This window comes from Narcine bancroftii, chromosome 5 (genome assembly GCF_036971445.1).
Source record: "Narcine bancroftii isolate sNarBan1 chromosome 5, sNarBan1.hap1, whole genome shotgun sequence".
Taxonomy (NCBI): Eukaryota; Metazoa; Chordata; class Chondrichthyes; order Torpediniformes; family Narcinidae; genus Narcine; species Narcine bancroftii.
In genome coordinates this window covers 5,059,090-5,072,809 of record NC_091473.1, presented here as the reverse complement: position 1 = coordinate 5,072,809, position 13,720 = coordinate 5,059,090, and the positions used below count along the sequence as shown (strand labels likewise).

The 13,720-nt window shown below is 39.7% G+C and overlaps 1 protein-coding gene across 6 annotated transcripts in view; it reads left to right on the top strand.

Moving 5' to 3' along the window:
- usp4 (ubiquitin specific peptidase 4 (proto-oncogene)) overlaps positions 1 to 13,720 on the top strand; it is a 109,742-nt gene that overhangs the window by 75,558 nt on the left and 20,464 nt on the right. For all 6 annotated transcript variants that reach the window (XR_011357299.1, XM_069936611.1, XM_069936612.1 and 3 more), the window contains 4 exons: positions 2,857 to 3,081; positions 4,644 to 4,727; positions 7,500 to 7,594; positions 7,885 to 8,085. Coding sequence is in view for 5 of the 6 variants with exons in the window: in XM_069936611.1 (XP_069792712.1) it covers positions 2,857 to 3,081; positions 4,644 to 4,727; positions 7,500 to 7,594; positions 7,885 to 8,085 (605 nt within the window). In the remaining variant the exon portion in view is untranslated. The remainder of the gene's footprint in view (positions 1 to 2,856; positions 3,082 to 4,643; positions 4,728 to 7,499; positions 7,595 to 7,884; positions 8,086 to 13,720) is intronic.

Genomic DNA, 13,720 nt, shown 5'->3' with positions numbered 1-13,720 from the left:
CTAGATATATTTTGAAGTTTAATTCACTCAATTGTTCGTTTTTCTCATACTTTGGGGATTTTGTATTATAAATCAATGAATTCATTAATCAGTCATGCTATAGCAGCTTACAGGATAAAACAACTATTCTTCGGCACTTCCCACCTAATTCAAAAGTTGCTGGAAGCAGATATTTTTTTCAGTCCTGGTGGTTGAAATACACATGAAAAACTACATTCATTATAATTTCTGCTTGGTTCCATCAGAGCTATGCTGACCACTAGTTCAAAGTGCCATGGGTTCAAAACTCTAGTACATTGTCTTGGCCAAAAGATTCATGCAATACCCTGAAAGTACAGAGTAATCTGAGTTATAATTTTACAATTTGAATGTTAAAACCAGCTTTTGTCTTGTTCAGTTGGATGTAAGAAAAATCATAGTACAATACAGTTCAAAGAATTGCAAGTAATTCTGCTGCAGAAGATCATTTGTGTCCGACAGCAACCAATGGAGGTAGATTTTAAAGACCTGAAGACATCTGTGGTTTGTTGTGTACAAATTAGATTCATAATATGCTTGGGTAGCCATAAATGTTTGCAGTGAAAATGTAAAAGATCAGATTGAGCTCAATCCCCATTATTCAAAATACCTTTTGCCACTCATGGGTTCAATTAGGCCTTGGAGCAACAAACATTCTGCAGGAATCACTCATTGGGTCGTGACGGATTATGGTATATTTTATTATGTATATAGATATGTTTTAAAAGAGATAGATTGTGGGGTTTTTAGTTAAGTCACAAACACTCCAAAACAGATCTCATTTAAAATGCCAGAGCTCTGCTCAAGCCAGACAGTCCAGACTCCTAGTGCCTTTGCAAAAACTTGGAAGGATGCCTATAAGGACTTCACAAGTAGGTGTTAATTGAACATGCTGTGGAGACATGGATTATTGTTTTGGAAAGCAACAGATGAACAGACTTGAAGATTAGGTCCAGTGCTCCAGTCTGTCTGAATGCAGTTTGCTGTTTTAGGAAGGTTATGTGGGTTTGCAAGCAGAGAGAGAGAATTTGGTTCTACAACTCAGCAGCAGCAGCTGGGACTGGAACAGGACAAGCTGGGAAGCTTGTGGGAAAAACCCCATTTTGAAGACGGGTTGTGAGTTCTTAGTTCAGCCTGTTCAAAGCCCTTCTTGTCCATACAAGAGAAGATGGCTTGTTGCAAAATGTTTCACTTGAAATATGGGAAACAAAAAGGAACTCTGGTGACCTGAAAGAAAGAGGTTATCATCTGGAAAACTCTGATGGGGCAGGTTTCTTCAGCAAGACATTATAGTGGCTGATCGAAAGGAATCAGTTTATGTCCAACGAGCAACAAATCTCTCTCTGAAAACCGACAGAACCTTCCTGAGCAGTAACCATTTATCTTTCAGCACCAAAGCCTGGTGAACTTCATAAATGTTAAATTCTGTGCCTAGTATAAAAATTGCTGATACGAGTGAGAAGTGAGATTGGACTGTGAATCAAAGAACTTTTCTGAATATATATACACATTACATACAAGTGCGCTTAAAATAAGAAGGGGGTTAAGTTAATAGTAATAAGTTAAAGTTTAATCCTGTTTTCATGTTTAGAGATAATTAAAAGTAACTTTTGTTTAAGTAACTATTTGTCTTGGTGAATTTCTATTGCTGCTGGGTTTTGGGGCCCTCTGGGCCCATAACAGGGTCAAGTTGCATCAGTGGGGAAGTGAAAGACTCTATTGATCCTTTGAACCCGAATCCTTCACTGGGACTGAAGAAAGTAGATTGAAGGTTCCTTTATTGTCATGTACATGAATTTGACTACCTTTATGCTTTGTTGAGGCGCACAGAGCTGCCGCTAACCCTGCACACCGACCAAGAAGAGAGAGAAGCAAAAGAGGGTCCCTTCAATGTAGAGGTATCATGTGGAGCGAGTGGGAAGAGTTGGGCATAGGACAGTGCAGATTGGTGAAATGGAGGGTTGAAGGGTGATGAACACGTGCAGTTGATTGGCAGGTGCTAGATAAAGGGATAAAGAGCCAAGAGGAAACTTATGAATTAGTAATTTGACCACTGTTGAAAGCAGAACAGTCCACAAGTAGAACAACCTTCTGTCTACTCTGTTTACTTGTGTGGTCAATTGGCTTTATCCCCAATTGTCTTTGATAATACATTTTAAAACTTTTTAAAGTTTGAAAAATTATTTAACGAAAACTAAATAAAATATAAATGATAATAAACACCTCTTTTTCCACCCAATTTGGTGACTCCCCCTCCCCCCTTTTCAAGTGATGAACTACAGTTGATGTAATGCTGAGGGCTTAGATACTTGAGAAAAGGTATACTGGTTTAGCAGAGGAGGTTCACCAGGTTGATTCCAGAATTGAATGGGTTATCTTGAGGGGAGATTGAGTAGCTTGCAACTACACTCATTTGGGTTTAGAAGGATAAGGGGATCTTGTATAAACATAGAAAATTATGAAATGAATAGATAAGATAGAACCAGAGAGGTTGTCTCCACTGGCAGGTGAGACTAGAACTAGGGGACATAACCTCCAGGTTCATGGGAATAAATTTAAGAGAGATGTATCTAGCCTCTGTATTTGGTAAGACTGAACCCCACCCCTGGGCATGATTGATCAGGACGTCAGATGTGCTGGTATCTCACCACCAGCACAATTCTGCCTTCCATCCTTCAATATCTAAGCATGAAAATTGGGAAGAGAACCTATCGAGTTGATCTCTTCCTATGACTGGCAAAACACAAGTATGTCGCTAGGTGCATCCTGAGAATGCAGTGAAGTGCATAATAATGTAAACCATACATTACAATGTTTTTGTCCCCTTTTCCGTTGCAGGTAGTCGCCAGAGAAGCATGGGAAAATCACAGGTTAAGGAACAACTCCATCATTGTGGATATCTTTCATGGACTTTTTAAATCAACGCTCGTTTGTCCACAATGTTTCAAAGTTTCTGTGACCTTCGATCCATTCTGCTACTTAACACTGCCATTACCTATGAAGAAAGATCGTACCATGGAAATTTTTCTTGTGCGGGCGGACCCAATGTCAAAGCCAACCCAGGTTAGCTCCCATTCTCTGCATAAATAAGACATCATCTGCTTCTTAGATGGATTGTCTTGTGTAAAATGCCCCAAGTGTGGATGGATGGCAAAGGTTTGGGGAAGATGCAATTAATATCTATTTGTTAGAGTAAGATATCCTTATATGAGTTGTAGAGATGTGAACATTTTGAGAGAAAGTTAGTTAACTATTTGAAGTGAAAGATATAAACCTGTGAAAATTGTTGAAGTTAGTTGAATTAATTTTGGATTGCTGAACATAAGGAAAAGATTATGAAACATGAAAGTTTGCAGATACTGTGATTGTAGTAAAAACGCACCAAAATGCTAGAGGAACTCAGCTACTCTTTCAGTGTCCATACGAGACAAAGATATATCGCTGACATTTCAGGCCTGAGCCCTTCTTCAAGGAATAAGCAAAATGAGCCAGAAGCAAGAAATCTCAGAATTCAGACATTGCTGGCTCGAGGTGTTATAAGAGGGAAGGTAAGAATTGATTAAGTCTGTGTAAAAGGAGACCGGGAAAAGGGAGAGAGACAGAGCTGGGGGTAGGCAATGAGGGAAGAAGTGAGGGGTGGGGGGGAGGTTTAAATGAAAGTCAGAGAGGTCAATATTAATGACATCCGGTTAAAGAGTGCCCAGTTGGAAGAAGAGGTGTTGTCTCAGTCTGGCCAAGCATGAGACAATGGTTAGACATGTCAACAAGGGAATAGAATGGGGCATTGAAATGGGTGGCCACAAGCTATTGCAGCAGACAGATCCAAGGTGCTCAACAAAGCGATCTCCCAGTCTGTGCCCAGTCTCTCTGATGTGGAGGAAACCACAACTGGTAAATGACCCCTGTAAATTTGCAAGTGAAATTTTACTTTACTTGGATTGTTTGGGGCTTCGACTGGTAGTGAGGAAGGAGGTGTGGGCACAAGTGAAGCATCTCCTGTAGTCACAGGGTTAGGTACCAAGGAAACGATTGGTGGGAGGGTAGAGTGGACAAGAGAGTAATGGAAGGAGAATTCCCTGCAGAAGGCAGAGGGGAGGAGAGGGAATATGTATTTTGTGGAGGGATCTCGTAGAAGGTGGCAGAAATGACAGAGGAGGATTTGTTGGATGCAGAGGCTGGTGGTATGGTATCCGACGACGAGGTTGCACGTGGGGACAGAGGGGGCCTGGGAGAATATGTGGGTAATGTAGGATATGCAGGTGAGGGCCAAGTTGATGATGGTAGAGGGAAAGCCACGTTTAAAAACGGAGGACATCTCTAATGATCTGGCATGGAAAACTTTAAAGGGAGACAAATGTCTCTCTGGAGGTCACTTCTAATTCTCAGCATGCATTTCAAGGCAAAAGTGCATAGTACAATAATTGTGTAATATTAATTCATACATTTTAAAAGTTGATAATTATTCATCAAGGAACTTGGTGGATTAGAATATTTGTTTAAGAAATCTATGGTCAGTTTTCTTTGAAGTCCATGATTAGATATTAAAATAAAATCACATTTTTTGCTTTGCTTGCATTTCCTCAGTGAATTATCTTGTGCTCTTAATTGGAATTCTTATTTTGCAGTATAGGGTAATCGTTCCAAAGCTGGGTTCAATTTCTGATTTATGTACAGCCCTTTCTCAAATCTCAGGAGTTGCTGCAGAAAAGGTAAATTGTTAAATTTTTGACTGAAATATTGTATTTAACTTCGACAATAAATCTGAACTTAGAACTTAAAGTATTTGACCAATTTCAGAGAACATACTTGATTTCGCATAAAACCCTGAGATTCTTTTTCCTGTGGGCCGTGCAGAATTTCTACTTGTTAGCAGTGCATAAAAGACTATACTCAAGAATAAGTTAAGTATGCAAAAGAGAAAAATGTAAACAAACTGTACATTTCAGAAAATATTCAATAATAAATAGTGTGCAAAGTAAGAGTCCTTAAATAAGTCTATGATTGAGCTTGTTGTTGAAGAGTATGATGGTGGAGGGGTAGCAACTCTTCCTGGTGGTACGGGTCTTGTGGCACCATACCTCTTTCCTGAAATTGGTTTTGTGCCTATAAAGACTTAAGAATAGGAGCTCAATTGGTTGCATTCCCACTTACGAGGCATTATCTGATCCAGGGACCCAAGTACAAAAAACAAGTTGGACCAGGTGAACACTGGAGTCCAGCACTGTCAGATGTTCATGTTTTCTGTCAATGGATTCTCTTTGTACATAATTAATCAAAAAGTGGGAAATGCTCAGCAAATTACATAGAGCCTTTGGTGAAAGAAAGCATTTTTTCAGGCCAATAATATTTTATTAGGAAGAGGTACCAGTTGTTGTAGAAAGTTACTATAAAAGTTCAGCTTTTGAGTATATCTGAGACATTTTCTGGTGTGGATTCAGTCTACGCTATCTGGCATTTCTAAAGCCAGCAGTTTTCATGTAAGGGCTTCATTATTTTGTGAAGACCAAATTCCTTTGGGCTGTCAAAGATGCTCATTTAATGAACTGGAATCTGTAGATAGATACCTGGATGTCCTTTGTTTATAAACAAAAGTTATTATTCTATCTAGAAATTAAATTGGCAATTTTTCTACTTATTTTGAGCCAATTTTATACAAAAGACTCAAATTGTGCTTTTGTTTCATGAACCAAGTTGAATAAATATTGCAGGACTACATTTATTAATAATTTTCTTAATTAAAAAGTTTGTATAGCTAACATTTAAGATAGTATTTGATACATTCACTCCTTTTGTTTTAAAATTTACATAAGGCCCTTGGAAACTTCTTTTGCCATGCAGTTCTGAAATAATTCAAATATTAAATTCCAAACAGCAGTATTTGTACTGTAACAGATTCAGAGGGAGTTGACATAAAGGTCACCAATATCATGAATGTTCCCAGTTGTGTGACAGAAAGGGAATGCAAATTTCTAAAAGAAAGGTTTTTAAAGTAAAAAAAATTTTAAATCTGATTTTTTTTAGAATTGGATTCAAATTCTCAGTGGGTCCAGTAAAATTGTTTCAGTGTTGACATTTCAACAACTGTTACTTTCCTTAAATCCAAGATGGACTCTCGTTTACCGTTAAGGTTGTTGTGGTGTCTGTATTCCTTGTTTTTTCCTCCAAAACTATTCCTATTCAGATATTAAATTTGTTTGAGTTCTGTAATCTTTTAGAACTATAAGTGGATTTATTTTTACTCTTAATGAATCTATTTCTTGTACCCTTGAAATAAATGTTAAAATATTTCAATTTATCTCATTCTATGCTTGTAAAATGTTAAATTTTTAAATTGAGCTTGGAGCCGAAGAGAATTCAGTGAAATTTAAATTGTACAATTCACACCACATTTTCTTTGTCCTGAAAGCAAACTGCAGATGTTAGCAATCTGAAACTCAGAGAATGCTGGAAATATTCCAGTCAAGTAGCGCCTGTGGAAAGGGAAAGTTTCAGTTTGAAGACCATTCCTTAGAACTGGGAAAGAAAAATGTTTCTGTTGCGGAGCAGGATAGATAGAACAAAGGATTATCGGTGAAACAAGAAAGACTGCAGTTGGTGGAAAACTGGAGCCACCTGCAAAATGCTGGAGGAACTCAGTAGGTCAGACAGCATCCATGGAAGGCAATTGGACAGTTAATGTTTCCAGCCAAAAAGCTTCATGATTGGGAAGAAAAAGCATACGAATCCAAGTACAAAGCAGGGAACATGAGTCGGCAGATGATAAGTGAATACAAATGGGAGGGGGAAGAAGGTGACAAGGGGGAAAGAAATAAGGCCTGGGTTGCTGAGGGGATAAGTTGTTAGGGTAGTTGGAGCCTGGGGGAAAAATAAAACTCAGCTAATATTATAACGTAGCAAAAAATGGCCATTGGTAATATAGAAAGTAAGTTGTTGGAAATTGAAGAATTGGATACAGAGTTCAGAAGGCTGCAATGTGCCCAGGTAGAAGATGAGTGATGCTCCTCAAGGTTGCATTAGACATCATTCTCAACAACACTGACACATACAGTCTGAAAATGATGAAGAATTAAAGTGCAAGGCAACAAGAAATTCAGTCGCGTGTATGGATTGAACAAGCTGCTCTGCCAAATATTCATAGTTTATGGTTTCTCCAATGCAGAGAAGACCACATTGTGAATACCGAAGCTGAAGTGCAAGTGAATCACTGCTTTGCCTGGAAAGCCTTTTTAAGTTCCTGAGTGGTTGCTGCCTTCTGGAGAACTGAGAAGTTGAACGCAGCAGAAGAATGTTTTAGAAAGGTGTTTCATAAGTAGCGCAAAAAGGGAACAATTGTAGTTAAAACTTACCCATATTAATTTATTTTCTGTGTATTTACACATTAAGAACTACCAGTATATCTTCCAAGAATTAAATAGCTTTTCACTTTAGTCCTACAAACAGTATCAATGCCAAACTTTTATGATTTAAAACTTTGCTTTCAGATGGTAGTCACTGATGTTTACAATCATCGGTTCTACAAAACATACCGACAAGATGAAGCCTTGAAAAATATTATGGACAGGGATGATATTTTTGTGTAAGTTTCAAATTCATATTGCTTCCATTCCCCTTTTAAGCGCGGCAGAAGTCATTTGTAGCTTAATTTAGTACAGATACTTGCAGTATGATGTTTGATGCAAAAATATCATGAGCAAAAAAATTCATAGAAAACCTTTGCTATAATTCAATCTTTTTAAATTGCCTAGTATCTAACTTTTAACATTTTATTGCTGAATTAAGAGGATCAAATGTAAACCATTTATTTGCACCACATAATGTATTATAATTCCCAGCTTTTTTGATATCTGTTCTCCATGTTTTTTATAGTTATGAAGTTTCTGGTGTTGGAGAAGATGACACTGAAAGTTCAAAGTGCATCAATCTTCCAATTTATTTCCGTGAGAAAAGATTGCGATCTTCAAATACCTCTGCAGGCACTATTCTGTTTGGCCAGCCATTGTTGATCTCAGTTCCCAAAGATAATATTACACTGGATAATTTGTATTACCTGATCCTGGCACGAATTTCGTAAGTTTGTTAAAGGGAAAATAATTGTTCAAGTATTTTACTTTTGCTTTTTGTTTTATTTTGTACTAAATTATTGGTTTGATTGTTGTGGTTGAAATTAAAATAACTTTTTTTGGTACCACAGTTGCAACCATCCTACATAACTAATTGTACTTGATTACAAAACAGGAAAAAGTTAGCCAACAAGCTCATTTTAAGTTACAGAGTGGGGAGGGGTAGAGTGAATAAAAGATGCATCTATGATAGGGTAGTGACCCAAGAGGAACTCAGTGGGTCAGACAGCATCTAAAGGAGAGGGTTGTGAAGACTTGATTGCAACTGAATTGCCTGGAGGAGGTACAAAAAGGGAATGAGAGCAGAGGAGAGAATTTTTTTAAGGGGGTAAAAAAGGGGGAGCTTGCTAAGGAGGACATTACTGCCGTGAGGTGGCAAGATGGTCTGGAGGGATCGTCCAGTGAGGCTGTTTGGGTAGAATTGAGGGGTGAAGGAGACATGAGGGTGCTAATAGGGGTGTATTACAGACCACCAAATGGGTCAAGAAAACTAGAGGAACAAATGTGTAGAGAGATAACGTATATGTGTGAAAATCATAAGGTAGTGATCATGGGAGATTTTAACTTCCCTCACATTGATTGATGGATACCCATACAGTTAGAGGGCTGGATGGGCTAGAGTTCGTTAAATGTGTTCAAGATTGTTTTCTGAATCAATTAATAGAAGAACCAACTCGGGACAGTGTAATACTGGATCTCCTGTTAGGGAACGAGCTAGGTCAGGTATCAGGCATTAATGTTGGAGATCCAGTTGGGTCTAGTGATCATAATTCTGTTAGTTTTAAGGTAGTTTTAGGGAGGAGCAAGGAGGGGCCTAAAGTTGAGATTCTGGATTGGAGAAGAGCAAATTTCGAAGGAATAAGAAGGGATTTGGGGAGTATTGAGTGGGACAGGATATTTTCAGGTGAGGGTGTAAATGAGAAATGGAGGATATTCAAAAAATAAATTTTGAGGGTACAGAGTAGTTATGTCCCAGTGAGGATCAAAGGAAAGGCTGGAAGTCATAGGGAGGCTTGGTTTTCGAGGAATATTGGAAATTTGGTTAGGAGAAAAAGGGAAGTGTACAAGAGGTATAAAGAACAGAGAGCTGACAATTTGAAGGAGGACTACAAGGAGTGTAGAGGAATCTTAAGAAAGAAATTAGAAAGGCCAAAAAAAGGCACGAAGAGGCTTTGGCAGACAGAGTAAAAATAAATCCAAAGGGTTTCTATAAGTACATTAAAAGTAAAAGATTAGTGAGGGATAAAATTGGACCCCTTGTAGATAGCGAGGGTAGGCTGAGTGAGAAGTCAGAGGAAATGGGGGAAATTTTGAATGATTTCTTTGCCTCGGTATTCACTAGGGAAAAAAATATTGAACCAGTTGAGGTAAAGAAAAATAGTGGGGAGGTCATGAAGCATATAAGGATAACCGAGGAGGTAGTGATGGCTGTGTTGAAAAAGATAAAGGTGGATAAATCTCCGGGACCAGACAAAATATTCCCATGGACACTCAGGGAGGCTAGTGGACAGATAGTGGGGCCATTAACAGAGATATTTAGGATGTCACTGGCCACGGGGGTAGTGCCAAAGGATTGGAGGCTGGCACATGTGGTTCCGCTGTTTATGAAAGGGTCTAAATGTAACCCTGGGAATTATAGGCCCGTGAGTCTGACGTCTGTGGTGGGCAAGTTGATGGAAAGTGTTCTGAGGGATGGTATTTACAAATATTTGGAGGTACAGGGATTGCTAGGGAGTAATCAGCATGGTTTTGTCAGGGGTAGATCATGCTTGACAAACCTGATTGAGTTTTTCGAGGGGGTTACAAAAAAGATTGATGAAGGGAAAGCTGTGGATGTTGTCTATTTAGACTTTAGTCAAGCTTTTGACAAAGTTCCCCACAGGAGGTTAGGAAAAAAGGTGGAAGCATTAGGTATAAATGAGGAGGTAGTGAAATGGATTCAGCAATGGTTGGATGGGAGGTGTCAGAGAGTAGTGGTAGAAAATTATTTGTCCAATTGGAGACCAGTGACTAGTGGAGTTCCTCAGGGATCGGTCCTCAGTCCACTATTGTTTGTCATAGATATTAACGATCTGGAAGTAGGAGTGGAGAATTGGATAAGCAAGTTTGCGGATGATACAAAGATTGGTGGTGTTGTGGACAGTGAGGAAGATTACCGTAGATTAAAAGGTGATTTAGGAAGGCTGGAGGTGTGGGCTGAGAAATGGCTGATGGAATTTAATACAGATAAGTGTGAGGTGTTACATTTTGGAAAGGCAAATCTAAATAGGTCATATGCATTAAATGGTAGGCTATTGAGGTGTGCAGAGCAACAAAGGGATTTAGGAGTTGTGGTAAATAGTACCCTCAAGGCTGATACTCAGGTAGATGGTGTGGTGAAGAAGGCATTTGGAATGTTGGCCTTCATAAATCGGAGTATTGAATTCAAGCGTAGGGAGGTTATGATGAAATTGTACAAGGCATTGGTGAGGCCAAATTTGGAGTACTGTGTACAGTTTTGGTCACCAAATTATAGGAAAGATATAAACAAAATAGAGAGAGTGCAGAGGTTCACGAGAATGTTGACAGGATTTCAAGGTTTGAGTTACAGGGAAAGGTTATGCAGACTGGGGCTTTTTTCTCTGGAGCGTAGAAGATTGAGAGGGAACTTGATAGAGGTGTTTAAGATTTTAAAAGGGACAGACAGAGTAAACGTGGATAGGCTTTTTCAATTAAGAGTGGGGGAGATTCAAACTAGAGAGCATGGTTTAAGATTGAAGGGGGAAAATTATAAGGGGAACATGAGGGGAAATTTCTTTACACAAAAGGTGGTGGGGATGTGGAATGAGCTTCCGGCAGACGTGGTTGAGGCAGGATCATTGGTTACATTTAAGGATAGACTGGATAGTTACATGGAAAGGAGAGGACTGGAGGGGTATGGACCGGGTGCTGGTCAGTGGGACTAGGAGGTTGGGGATTTACTACGGCATGGACTAGTAGGGCCGAACTGGCCTGTTCTGTGCTGTAAGTGGTTATATGGTAAAGTAAAATAAAACCAGTGCTGGAACAGTTGCTGAAAATCTGAAATGAAAGAATGCTGCAAGATGTAATTAATGGAGAAATCCGAATTATTTACTAATTATGTTAATGACCTGGAGAAGTAAGCTTGCTGGTGACGTGAAAACCTCCAGGTGACCAAGTTGTGATAATGACAGTTTGACTCCGCTACATGATATAGCTGAGTGACAAATGGAGTTTAGTGTAAGCACCTGCACTTTGGTAAGATGTATCTAAAGTTAATTTGTGTAAATAATGGTTGCAGAAGAGTGAAGCACAAAATGATCTTGGTGTTCATGAGCATGAATTCAAGAGGTTGTTAGATACAACATTAGTTAAGAAGACAAATGAATTATTGCAAGAGGGTTGAAGTATAGAAATAGAGAATTATTGTTGCCAGATACTTAAGGCCACATCTGAATATCATGCACAATTTTGGACCTCTTATTGAGGAAAATGTGTTATGTCTTTTAAGGTGGTCCAAAAGAGATTCACTGGGCTAATTCCTGGGATTATCTCAAGTGGTCTAAGAAAATTTGTCTATATTCTTTGGAGTTTTGAAGATTGAGGGATGATCCTATTGAAGTAGACAAGTTCCTAAGGGAGCATGATGGATTAAGATATCAAGATATTTTCACTAATGGGAGAATGTCAACCAAGGGGTTATAAGGTTAAAGAGCAGTTACTTAAAATTTATGCTTTGTATCCTCTTAGTGGTGAATCTGGGAATTCTCCACCCTGGAAATTTGCGTGTTGAATCGTGATTTTTAATAAGTGGAAGATTAAGGAATTGAGAGGTGTGGGGAAATGACGCAGAAAAGATGAGGCCTGGGCCTGAACAGCCATGAGCACTTTGAATGGTGGGATAGGTCTCAGGAATTGAGGGGCCTCATCTTATTTTGTGTTCTAATGTAATGCCCAGCTGGTCAGTCAGCATTTGTAGACAATTAGACTCTGGGGAAAGAAAAACAGATGCCAAGGACTTGCGACACATGAAAATCAGGATTGCTGTTATGAAACTTGCAACGTGGGGTGAATAAATGGGAATAAAGTGAAATGTCACTTGAGAAACACAGAAGTTGCAAATGCTGGAATCTTGAATGAACAAAAGAATTGCTGGAGGAACTCAGCAGGTCAACAACATCTGTGGGTAGAAATGGTCAGACTCTGATGGAACAGGTGAAATTACACTTTGAAAGGTGGGAAAGATGCTGAGGGTGAGGTTCAATGGTGATAGAGCATGGTGCAGAATGCGTGGGGGTGGAGGGATACAGTAGGTGGACAGAGAAGCCATTAGGAAGGGGGTGAGAAAAGTGCAAATGGAATGGTTGCAATAGAACCAAGGAGGTAGTATCCACTAGCAGATGAGACCAGAACAAGGCACATACCTAATGATTTGGGGAGTAGTTTTAAGACTGAGGAAGTACTTCTGCCAGAGAGTGGTAAATGTGTGGAATTCTCTGCCTAATGAAGTAGGTGAGAAAGCTTCACCAGAGACACAATGGCAAAGGAATTGCAAGTTTTGGGGAACAGAAGGCTAACTGGAGCTGAATCCACAGACAGATTGGCCATGATCTTATTGAATGACAGACCAAGCTCAAAGGCCCAGATGGCCTCTTTCTCCTTTTTTTTTTTATGTACATATGTTAGGTTAAAATGAGGTCCATTAAGTTTTGTACTTGAATACTTAATAGCTACAGGAAAAAATATTATGCATATAATTGCATTCAACATCTTGGATACTGGGGTGGCGGGGTGGGGGGGGAATGACCTACCAGGGAAAAGCCACAGCGATCAGGTCTCTGGCCTCAGAGTCTGGTCCTGTAGCTAAGAGGGGAAGGAAGGAGAAGAGGCAAGCTGTAGTGATAAGGCATTCCATAGTTAGGGGGACAGATAAGACGTTCTGTGAAGGAGATCGAGTATCCCGGATGGTATTGTTCCTTGCTGGTGCCAGGATCCAAGATATCTCAGATCAAGTTCACAGCATTCTCAGGAGGGAGAATGAGCAGCCAGATGTTGTGGTCCATATAGGTAGGAAGGGTGAAGAGGATCTGCAAAGAGAGTTCAGGGAGTTAGGCACTAGGTTGAAGGGCAGGACCTGCAGGGTAGTGATCTCAGAATTCCTACCCATGCCATGTGTAGTGAGGTTAGAAATAGGAGGATCATGCAGCTTAACACATGGCTAAAGACATGGTGCAGGGGGGAGGGCTTCAGGTTTCTGCATCATTGGGCTCCCTTCCAGGGAAGGTGGGACCTGTTCCAAAGGGTCGGTTCGCATCGGATCTGGAAGGGAACTAATATCCTTGCGGGAAGGTTTGCTAGTGCTGCTCCGGGGGTTTAAAAGGTTTGCAGTGGGGATGGGAACCAGAGTACCAGAGCAGATAGTGGAGTGGAGGAGGGAAAATTGATGTGAAAATTGCATATAATGTGAGAAGTCAAAGAGTTGTACGTGGTGGAAATATTCTCAGGTGCATCCATTTCAATGTAAGGAATAGTGTAAGAAAGGCAGACGAGCTTAGGGCATGGATTGGCATGTGGAATTATGA